This window comes from Priapulus caudatus, unplaced genomic scaffold (assembly GCF_000485595.1).
Source record: "Priapulus caudatus unplaced genomic scaffold, Priapulus_caudatus-5.0.1 Scaffold448, whole genome shotgun sequence".
NCBI lineage: Eukaryota > Metazoa > Priapulida > Priapulimorpha > Priapulimorphida > Priapulidae > Priapulus > Priapulus caudatus.
This window is the reverse complement of record NW_014577509.1, coordinates 189,530-201,636: the sequence shown is the minus strand read 5'-3', so window position 1 is coordinate 201,636 and position 12,107 is coordinate 189,530. Positions and strand designations below refer to the sequence as shown.

General features: G+C 39.5%; 1 protein-coding gene across 1 annotated transcript in view; it reads right to left on the bottom strand.

Moving 5' to 3' along the window:
- Positions 1-2,778: 2,778 nt before the first annotated feature.
- LOC106810515 (N-terminal kinase-like protein) overlaps positions 2,779-12,107 on the bottom strand; it is a gene marked incomplete in the record, with an annotated part of 17,421 nt that continues 8,092 nt past the window's right edge. Inside the window, 13 exon segments of the mRNA XM_014813894.1 lie at positions 2,779-4,770; positions 4,893-5,055; positions 5,592-5,741; positions 5,833-5,895; positions 6,573-6,767; positions 6,874-7,031; positions 8,439-8,594; positions 8,908-8,983; positions 9,248-9,436; positions 9,969-10,124; positions 10,548-10,661; positions 10,774-10,881; positions 11,160-11,318. Of these exon segments, the coding sequence (XP_014669380.1) occupies positions 4,628-4,770; positions 4,893-5,055; positions 5,592-5,741; positions 5,833-5,895; positions 6,573-6,767; positions 6,874-7,031; positions 8,439-8,594; positions 8,908-8,983; positions 9,248-9,436; positions 9,969-10,124; positions 10,548-10,661; positions 10,774-10,881; positions 11,160-11,318 (1,830 nt within the window).

Below are 12,107 nucleotides of genomic sequence, written 5' to 3'. Positions count from 1 at the left end.
TTTTCAAAACATAGCCTTTTATGAAGACAGACGCGGCAGTGACAATGGGAGGAACTAGAGTTTATTTTGCCATAAGGTAGTATGATTATGCTAGCACGAGTATTTGCTAGTCTCAGTACTGGAGAAATTAGCGTTTGGATCGCATTGTGAAGCGCTTTAAACGGCCCCGCAGGCACCGCCACTGAGTAACAGCCATGCCGAGTATAACGTTGGAATGCAGACCTGGTAGTTCTGAAAGGCATTTCTGTGAGGCCAGTAAACACACACATCACTCCCCTATAGTAATTATGCTGTTATGTATCAATAGTAGCATGAAATTTAATGCTACCATTGAGAAGCAAAACCACAAATTTGATTAGTAATTAGGTGTTTATTTAATTGTTTTGAACAGGCATCACGAGCTGTCATCCTCAACAAAGCTACAGAATACATTGACGACCGAATGCGTAGCAGAAACAGCGGTCCACCAGAAAGACATAGACACACTCAAGTCACAACAATCAATTGCTAGAGTCGGCAAGGTAATCAAACATCTACTCCTATTTTTCATAGTTTCATAAAAGTGGAATTTGTGCTGGTACGTATAATACTCAGGAGCCTGGCTTCATTTTAGCTCATCTGACATAGTCAGATGCAGCTTGTAGAATCGCATGAGCGTGCGTCGTCCGTCCGTCCGTCAAACAGTTGGGCACAAATCTAAACGGCTCGACGTACGGATTCGAAAGTCGGGACGTGGGGGGGTAAATCCGAAAACGAGTTGGGATGTTGAAGCTGTGGGGTCAAGGTCAAAGGTCAAGAGGTGTAAATGAAGCGGGAACATTCCGCTCCTTAACTTAAGGTAATAGGGAGGAAAAATGACAGAATTGCGGCAGCAAATCTAAAAACGCTCGATCTAGCTCGTGATAGTCGGTGTATAGGCATCATGGTAGGAAAAGCCATCACTGTGGCTGAAATTGGAGGTCAGCAGGTCAACAGGTCAATGGGGCACAGGGCAGATTTTAGACATTTTCTGAGGACATGGTGTGACGGAGCGATTGAAAAACTTTTTTGTTTCAGCGGTGAGGCTAGCATTTTATGGGCTTTATTGAAAGGACCAATGAAATGTGCTTTCCACTGACGTGCGAAGAATAAGTGTCTGATAACCTTTTGACCCTCAGAGAGGAGGGATTTAAACATGGATTTGTTAACTGTTACTGTGTTAGAAAGAATTTGACTGCTGGGGTTTGCTAGTCGACAATCTAATACATGCCTGGATGTATGGAGGCTAACCCATGTCACAGTGAAATTTCAAAAGCTAAATATTGCTCTGAAGAAGGTATTATAGCCCCTTAAATCGTATACATTTCTATGGCAATTTTCTGTAGACCTGTCAGTGTGGTTAATACTGCCCAAGCTGCCAACAGGGCCACTTGGCCAGTGCCCGAAGTTGCGTGATGGTGATAGTATGGTGGTACCATTTTTGCCCTGCGTTAATTAGGTACAGGTGGCAGCTTCTCTATTTCAGCCTGTAGGCTTGTGTAAGGTAAATGGACGAGTGCTTCGCCTATTCTGTCTTGCAAATAGTTGTTACATACTACGACATGAAGCTTCCGAGCTGACCCAACGTACGCGCCATCTACGCTGGCAACTTCATAACAACCCAACGAACATTTCTTCGAGATAGGCTCCTAGATCCATACATGCAGTGTTTGAAATAAGGGCTATCCCGTTTGTTGCGTACTTGTCGCATTTCCACGGAGGACAAGTAATCTGTGCCAGGTAGTTTTGTCTGCTGGTCAAGCCAGCTTTTTAGGCTAATTTTTCAATAATTTTCTAAGCGGCATCGCTGGCCGCTGCTGGAAACCCGAGTTAACATAACTATAAACATGGGCCTGCCGGAGTGCACCCCGAATTAACATATACTATAGTATCGAACATTTTATGTGAAGTAATATAAAAACGTTCCCGCCGTTGCTAGCTCCACGAAACGGTCTTGCTAGGGTTAGAAGACATACAAGACAATCAGACGTCTGTATAGACAATCAGTCGTAGCAGCCTCGTCTGACGGCAGCGACTAGATGCCACGCGAGAAAGAGAGAGAAATTGGAGAAAGAGGGAGAGAGAGAGGCGAGGGAGAAGTGGAGAGAGTGAGAGGAGAGTGATAGCCGAAGAGAGAGAGAGAGAGAGAGAGAGAGAGAGAAGAAGAGAGAGATAGCTGAAAGAGAGAGAGAGGAGAGAGAGAGCAGAGAGAGAGAGAGGAGACGAGAGAGAGAGAGAGAGCAGAGAGAGGAGTGATAGAGAGAGCGAGAGAGAGAGAGAGAGAGAGAGAAAGAGAAGGAGAGAGAGAGCGCGCGAAGAGTGTACCCTGGTACTATCTAATATGCCGGACCGTACCTCGCCTACTCCACTAACGAGTCTAGGGAGTCGCCTACGCCTACTCCCTAACCCTAACCATATCAGATAGTTACCAGGGTACGTTCCGGTATACCGGACTGTACCCAGGGTACGTTCCGGCAGTACCCTGGGAGACATAAACTCTATCAGCATTAGTAAGCATTGAGCGCATATATTGTGATCTTCATACTTACCACACATGTAACATCGTTGACAGAAGTTCCCACACGAAAAGGTGGATACGGTCAACATGATAAAAGACATGGCATACACAAAAACATGTATGAATCAAATGCAAAACCCAATCTAGATTTCTGAGTAGGTACACTGTAAGGATTTGTGATTCTTAAACTGAGGACACTGGCATTACACATGGGCATTGTTTAGATACAAATTTTCAACGAATCACATTTTTACCTTTGCGACTATGCCATTTTATTTTCGTGAACAATTCTGCATGCTTTATATCACAGTATCTGTACAAATGCACAACAGAAGCAACACAAACAATATAAACGATACGAATTTATATTTACCTAACAAGGGCCTTTAAATACGGAGCTTTTAAAGGGACATTGGTGAAAAACCTATTTAAAAGTTCGTTCGAACGAAAGTGTTCTAAGAAACCACCGCAGCTAATACATACATAAACAGTAGAAACCGTTTACAAGAACAACGATATGAACACGTACAGACAGTAAACGTCCCTGGGCCATATATAGATGCATCAGCAATTTTTGCCCATCAATGTAGGTACAACTGTAATTGGCTTAATGGGAAATATAAATCTATTGATGCCAAAAAATGTGCCACTCTCTGAAATCAATATTTTCCAAGTAGGTATAAACCTTTTGCTGAGAATTGCCGTCGTAGCTTTCGTTCCTGGTGTTGTAATTCAACCTTTGACATTTTGTTAACAATGTACATACTTCATTGTTGTACACTATTGGTTTAGATACAAAAAAACATTCCCCGTTACCCGTCATAAATGTTTAGAATCAGATTTAGTGATTTGAGTTTTAGTTACTATTAAATTAATGACCATAAGAAACATAGATATGCTGATATAGTGGTACGTAGATTTTCATCATGTGATAGCGTTTTCCCGCTCTCACCTGTGAAAGGGTGGTAAAACATTAAATAGTCTGTTATATTGCCAGAAACCGTTGGAAAATTGTTTGAAAACGTTAATATTGAAATTAAATTAAAGTATATTCAATTGTGAAATTCCCAAGGCTGAACGAAAAACAACGTGAAGCTTATTGTGATAAGTTTTAGTAATCACGTGATAATATTTGTATAATAATATACAAGCGCGTGTACGCATGCACGCACACATACACATGAGCGTGTGAATTCAGAGTATTCTGAGAAATCAAAGTACTAGATCATGTCTTCTTGCAGGGGCAGATACATGGCACTGCGTCAACGAGTGTGGCGTTAGCCTAGCGATGAACAGCCGTGTCTTCGCATGCGAAATATATCATGTATGAGCCCTGATGTAGAAAATTATCTCGCAAAAACAAACTGTCGTGTGGAATCAAAATTAGCTTTGACAATGTGATGTATTAAGTAGTTCATACTAACATGATACGATTCGTATTGCTGTAATATATAAAGAACATTCGCCTTTTGGAACCGTTTATATTTATGTGGAACTTTTTCCATCCGAACAAACTTTTTTCCTTTGAATGAATATTTTTCCCTTTGAACGAAGACTTTTTCTTCGCATGAACCTTTCTTTCATACGAACTTTAAAAAAAGTCACTTATGTCCTGCTAAAAGCTCTGTATTTAAACGTTTGACATCGTCGACTATCTGGAAGTGATCATGTTGTGGATGACAATGATAGCCTTTACGCACTATAAAAGTATTGATATCTATCAACACTGTTGCTTGTGCAAATATATCAAATACTCAGTAAATGTCCAAGTGATCATGCATTGAAGCTTTTTAGCATCATTATAGTCATCAGGTGAAATTGATGCACACATATTTTGCACTAAAATTCCACTTAATTTTTTTAACAACTTTAATACATCTGCCTTATGGGTCATAATTAGTTTAGACAAATCTTACGATATCAACAAAAACCACCAAAATACGACACTCATTGATTATGCAAGTATGTTAGCATGTGGTAATTCTCTCTAAGCTATCGACGCTTATATGTTATACATATATTCAGTTATTAACATGACTTTATTTATATATTATTGTAGAGTTGGTTTACTTTGTTCATATATGCTTGTAGTTAGTTTAGTTTTCGTGCACCCAGTTTCATGGCACCACCACCTGCTTGCCGCATCGCCCTCTTCTCTGCTAATTCACGTTGCCGCTGCAACCTTTTTTCTTCCCTTTGCCTTTTTGCATCATCTGGCTGCTTGCTTTTGTTGTCTAGAAAGGCACATGCAAATATATTTTATAACATCAAGATCTACTAATATAGTGCTGGTGTAAACATCTAGAGCCATAAGTTTGTGTCAGATGCAGATAATAAATTTAATGAGTCCACCAACCTGCTATTCCCCAGCCACTATCATCCCATTCACCCCTACCAGTGTTCCATTCATCACTACTAGATGGCACTGCCGTTTGCTTTGCTGAGGGATAGGAATTGGCTTCTGGAATTGATGTTGGCTGGCTGGTTGTTTGTTGACGTTTCCCAACGTTTGATTTAACCTGTTTTATAAAAATTTGTTAGTTAAATTTGTTATTGTTCGCGGTGTGAAAACCACCCAATCACAGTACGTATGTAACTTACCACTAGCAAGGGAATGAATTACATCATACAACATCTCAAGTTACATTATAAACTCATCAAAGTAACTTTTGGAAATAATTATTTACACACGTGTCGCTAAAGAGTAATTCTTTATGCTTAAAAGCAGACAACCCTAGTTAATATATTTCATGTTTGAGCCTATTTACTCAGAAGAAATGTATTTAAGCTCATTTATGTTTAATCCACTGTATTCAGTATTACTTTTACGTTTACTCCGATCCTGTCCACTACCATTTTTCCAAACTTACGGCAAGTTCAATATATTACCATACATTATACGCAAAGAATGTATTCCGCTCCTCCAGCTACTCTGACCAGTGTTTCTTAGTACAGAACTACAATCTAGGAGTCTGATTCAATTTCAATAGCCACAATAACCATTTTAAAGTACAGTGCATGAAAAGGCTTCACAATCAGTTGGCATAAAACTCGCCTCAGTTGAGCTGGCAGTTGTAGAAAAGAAATCCGCACTTGCGGGAGGGTTCCCCCAATTGTAGGCACTTGCTGGAATTGTGGTTGAATCTTTCACTGCAGAGAAATCTTTCCCTCCCCAGTCGTTCCAAGGATCCTGAGACTTCTGCACCTGTAAACAGGCTATGTTTGTAAAATATCCAATTCATGGCATTTTAGTGGGATTCTTGTAATGATATATCAGTGAAAACACCGTACCATACCTTTGTGAGGGTCATGGTACCACTTTGTTCTGCCAACCTGTCTTGAAAGCCATGGGGATTTACCTGTAAATGTATCATGCACATGCAGTCCCAAACATGCAAAAGTTGAGTAGATAGAGTAAACTAGGGTGAACCAGTTAATGGCGAGTAAATATGCGGCACAATTTAAATCGGAATAAATTTATCACAGTGCACAGCTTACGTTCCATTAGCAATATGTATTGAAGTTGTAACAGCTGATGTGATGCTTGATTTCTAAACTAGGATCAAAGCGTGCATCACACATAGCTCCGTCACCCCACATTTAAACGAAGAGGCAATAGCAATTTATGGTAGTGAGTGTGTGCACAGAGGTTAAATATTGGAGATATTTCATTGATCATATCACAGAGCATATGCGTGAAACCTACTTACTAGTTAACCAACTACACATAATAAATTTCAACATGATGCCCTCATGAGATTTTCAGAGTTGCACATTAATTTATCAACATTATTAACCTTTATCTCTGCTTTGAGCAATAGCTTTTAGTTGTTAAATACGTTAGTGACATGCTAATAAGGAAAGAATACTTGTTATGATAAGTTGTATAATAACAAAAATCAAACAAATAGATTAGTGATATTTTTTAAATGAATGTTGAGCAGAAACTTTAACTTCATATAATAAGAAAAGCTGCTGCTAGGAGTAGTCTGATTAACTGATTCATATCAAGTTCACATCTCTGTTAGTTACTTACGACAGTGGGCTCTTCTAAGCTTCCCCACTCTTCCTCTTCATCTTCTGCATCATCTCCCCAGTCGCCTTCATTACCCCAACCATCATCTGCTACAGGTGATGCAACAGCCAATCTAGATCTCTCTGTAGTCTCGATATGCCCACCTTCCGGTAACCTGCTTGGACCTGGCCGTTCAGTGGTCTGTGTTGACAAGTCCTAGAGACAAACATATATTTACTACTAATTTCTTGTGCTCCTATTTATTAGATAAGCTCCACATTATACATACAGCAGGACATTAAAAGATACAAGCGATGATTACCCCCATATCTCCCCAATCTTCAGCATTGCTCCATTTATCTCCGTCCTCGTAGTCTGACGCGTCATCCTCTGCAACGTCCTTGGGTACTGGTGCTGCTGGCTGCCGACTCCGAGCATTAGATGGCATACTCGACTTTTGAGAAACTTGTGCCTTGGTTGCTAAATCAGAACTAATTATTAATCAAACAGAATGGCTGCTTGGCTTCATCTTTTTTTATTTATCACAAATATAATATTATCAGGAGTAGATTAGACATACTCAATGGCTAATCTACTCCAGAATTTACGATGCTATGCCAATCAAAACGCTGCTTATCAAAAATGCCATAAAAAATGTCAAGTTACTGCTTATAATATTTGTTACCTGTAATTCCCATACAGATGCCAACCAAATAAGCAAGGAGCATCGGAAGTATGTGAAAACAAGAGCCGCAGAGTGTCTGGGCTCATCTGAGGTCTGTTGCTACGATTATAAACTTAACATTTAAGTCGTGCGTAGTGACACCTTTGTTAGGCGCAGATATGCAGATACGCAGTTGAGTACACATCATTTCAGTAACCTTCTGCATTCTGCATACCTCCCAAATCCCATTGGTCGATACAAATCGCGTGCCTGAAACTCCTGTTTTATGGTGCATACAAATTATGTGACCCTAACCCTAACCCTATTAAAAAAAATAAAAATAAATTGTTGTAAAAATCATTTGTTGTTATTAAATTGTTGTAAATAAATCATGTAAATATTTGCATTAATTGGAAAAAAAATTGTTAAATGAATAAAGATAGAAAAATACAGAAAACAGGTAAATAATAAAACATCAGATGGGATTCGATCTAACGACCTTTGAGCCGTGACGCCTGTGCTGTATGCGTTCGGCTATCCAGGCTTATTGGGTTTCTAGATTATGGATGTGCCATGAATATGACAACACTGTGACGTCATTGAGGCAGTTCAGGAATCCATGTTTAACCCTCCTCTTGAGGGTGAAAAAGTTATCAGACACTTACTCTTCGCACGTCAGTGGAAAGCACATTTCATGGTCCTTTCAATAAAGTGATAAAAATGGTAGGTCAGCGCTGAAACAAAAAAGTTTTTCACTCTGTCCATTAGGCCATGTCCTCAGAATGTCTGATATCTGACCTTCCCCCCCCCTGCCCTTTGACCTGTGACCTCCAATTTCGCACTGGTGATGGGTTTCCTACCCATCGCACTATACGCCGAATATTAAGAGCATAGGTTGAGCATTTAAGATTTGTGCCGCAATTCCGTATTTCCTCCTATACCTTAAGTTAAGGGGGAAATATTCCCCCTCCTTTTACACATCTTGACCGTTGACCCTTGACCCCCAAATTTGTCATCCTGAGTCCTTTTCACGATCCCACCCCGACGTCCCGAATATCGTGACCGTACGTCGAGCGGTTAAGATTTGTGCCCAACTGTTGACGCTCGGACGGACGGACGGACGCACGATCATGCGATTCTACAAGCTGCATCTGATTACGTCAGATGAGCTAAAAACCTTATTACGCAATATAAACTCTGCTTCTATGATGCATTCGTATTACCTTCCGATGGCTTTTCGTCTGAAGTTTTATTGTCTTGAGTGCTGCCTGCAGGCACTCCTCTATAAAACTTGGACGTGAGAGAAGTAACTGCCCAACCTGCCCAGCTGGCTGCCTGTCTAGCCGTGGATGGCACAGCTCCTGAATTCACGTCTGATTCTGTCAAGTTGGAGCAAAACAATTTACACATGTTCACTGTTCCTAGTGATTATCATCCCCTTCTTCATCATTAACCAGCGCATGGTAAATATCATAACAGGTAGATAGATTCCTTTAAAATAATTAATGTGTTTCTTACAGCTCTATACTAAGGCGGCAATGCATTAGAGATATAGGTAATACTTTGACATAAAGGCTGTTTTGTCTTCTGCATTATACTCGAGAAATATGAACCTCTACAGCTTAGCCCTACCCTAGCTGCCCTCTTAATAAATAACCAAGGCTAGATATTTCCACAGTGATAGATTCTTACCAAGTTCTGGTATTAGGTCAGGATTCTCATGAGCTTTCTGCAGTTTTCCAATAAAACCTTGCATAGCTTTAAATGCCTGTAATGATTGTAATATTAAAACACATATTGGAATGTCTTTATTTGCACTACTATGTAACGATTAATAAGACGATACGAAAATAACATCAAGATAAAGAAAGATTAATGAGATAGGATATGGAGGCTCATCATTAATTCGTCTTACTACGGATAAGCTATTAGGTCTCCGTTGGCAATAAAATTCCATGTAATGCACATGTGAAATTATTCAGTTTAAATTCTACATGAGCAAATGAATAATTGCAATAATATAAAGTAGCACCTGTTCTCGCACGCCCTTATCAGGGTCAACAGTGAGAGCTGCAAGACTAGGAAGGACTCGGAGGGCGCAGTCGTGTATTGTGTAGTAATTCTGCGTGGAAACCATGGCCAGGACGCCAGCTGTGCGAGCAGGTGGAAATGGGTCCTTCATGGCTCTGGTGAATGCTGATAGCAGCACTCTCTGCCTCGTCTGCATATCACCGCAAACATATTTTACATTTATTAGTAAGTAAATTGCCTGGCTACCAACTATCACTAGTGAAACACTGTAGTTGTAAAAATTCAAAGATTTCAAAATATTTGAACACCTTTCTACTACAGTACATCACATGTTAATACAAGGAGGGGGATAGTTTTGATACTATCAACAATCACTTAGCTGACTAACAGGATCATAGAAATTGGCTATGAAGTGATAAGAACTGGATCCGCTAATGGAAATTACAATTATTTTAATTAATAACCAAGAAACTAAAGGACTGTGTATGCAGTGATTAGTAACAGTATATGATATTCGCAGCACTGGCTATAATGTCTGATTTTTAATTTCTTTAACACTTAATACAGGAGGTTTCTTAATACGCGGCATGTTGCAAGAAAAATCACCTCTGCTTAACCGGTTGAATGATGCAGTCAAATGCATAATAAAAAATAATTAATAACGAAGTTGTCATAATTAAGACGGTTCCCATGACATATATCATAGAAGGCTTATGACTTACTAACGGGTGTAGGTGACCGGCAATTTTGCCGAGACACACTGTTGTGTTCGTACGGATTCCTCCCTGTTCGTCTTTCGACTGTAGTCGCGCAAAGTGTTTCATCAGCTCCACATTCAGGTTATTGTAGTTGAGCTTGGGTGCCATGAGCAACATAGACTGTAATACACGAAACCATATGTGAAATGAAGAATAACATGTAATGGAAGATGTGCACAGGAATACTTTAAGTTTTACGTGCAATGTACAGGTAGGCAGCATGAATAACACACCAATAAATCATGGGTTACGTTAGAGAAGGGGTTTTAGCACAATATATGCGAACACTAGATATGCGAGTACTTTAAAAGATACTGTTTATGTTTACATAGATATGTGTATGTAATATGTTATAATATTGCGTATAATTTAAATGTGCCTATGTGTCTACATGCTTACATTACTCACATCCATAAATAAGACATGAGCACATAGAACAAATAATACTTGCGAATACATACTGATTTTCAGAATTTTAGCTACACTTTTACAGGAAATGACCATCATCTAAAACCGTTAGAATGCTGCAATAGAAAGAAGCACCTTGACTGTGTGTTCACGCAGCGCTGGATTCGTATCCATGAAGCCGTTGGCTATATTAAGGAAGATCTGATCGTTTACTATAGATGGCTGGAGGTGCTCAACAAAGCAATCAATCTGAAATCGCAAATCAAAACACAACGTAGACGACATGAAACTACAGAGTTCACTTCACCGTTATATGCTGTCAGTTTCACATGCTTTAGCAAATCATGAACTTTTCACGTACCTTCTGCAGCAGGCCTACCCTAGTGGCACGATCTGTTGAGGAAAACAGCTTAATCACACAGGGTACAATTTTCTTCTGGTAGTCTTCAGCATCTAGAAGCTTCCCTAGCTGAAAATAAATATAGTAGCAAATAAAATCATTATAAGATCAAATTAAAACCAGGATAGATATTAATTATTATACATTACACGAAATTTGGTAGCAAATTAAACCTTGTAGACAGGTGGAATATCACAGTACATGTTTGAGAGGAAAGCTGATATGAAGTGATATGAGCTTGTTGTTATTCCCATCACAAAAATCTACTGAGAACAAGAAGAATTCCCATATTATTATCCCAATAGATATCATGTCAGGTAATAACAGGTTAACAAGGCACTAGGTACCTTGAACATCGGTGTTAGCACAGCCGCACCGGCATTTCCAAACTCATACGCGTTGAGAAGTTGTGGCAGAATGCAGTATCGGCAAGCATCCTGTGGGAAGCTATGCAGGGAGTCAGTGAGCTTACCAAAGAACTTTGATTTTTCACCTGCTTCCTTGATCTGTAGGCAAAAGTGCAAATGAATGTGACTAAGTTACACCCATTTATAATTTAAGATAAGCATATAAACATAGTACAATAGGGAGCTACAAAAGCTCCAACAGCCAGACAGACACACAGGCAGACATACATGACGACAGAACGACAATCACAAAAACAAGATCATGTACAGGTAATGCTGGCAGGTTTCTGTGCAATAGATTTATGTTATGCGACTCATATCTTATGTTAAATCAATAAACAATAGGGACTATAGGCCATAATAAAATTATTGTTTGTTTGCCCTCACCCGACCGACCCGCCAAAAAGAGGCCGACTCAAAAGATCTTTTTTTAAACAAATTGTATCACTGTACATTATATAAATCTGTAGGCAATACATTATATGTATCAAGCAAAACAAACATTCAACATAAAAGGTATTTTCACACAAGCACACCCGAGCATGTAGACACCATGCTGAATTTGTAAAAAGACTCCCGCCCTACAAAAAAGCCGCCCTAACTACCCGAACTTTTCAGCCTGGGTCGGGTGAGGGCAAACAAAGATTTTTTAAATTGTGGCCCTATCACAGACAATATACATATCTCTGATATTCATCAATTCAACATGCCAGTATAACCACCCAGTAGCAAATCTACTACTGTAATTATTCATGAACTTTACCAATTCCCACTATAGTTGACGACAGACAACTATTCATCATGATAGAGAAGATAAATGCAAACCGCATCATATTTCACAACTGAGGTAATGAACTTTAGTAATAGTTATACCTGCATCTCCTCTAG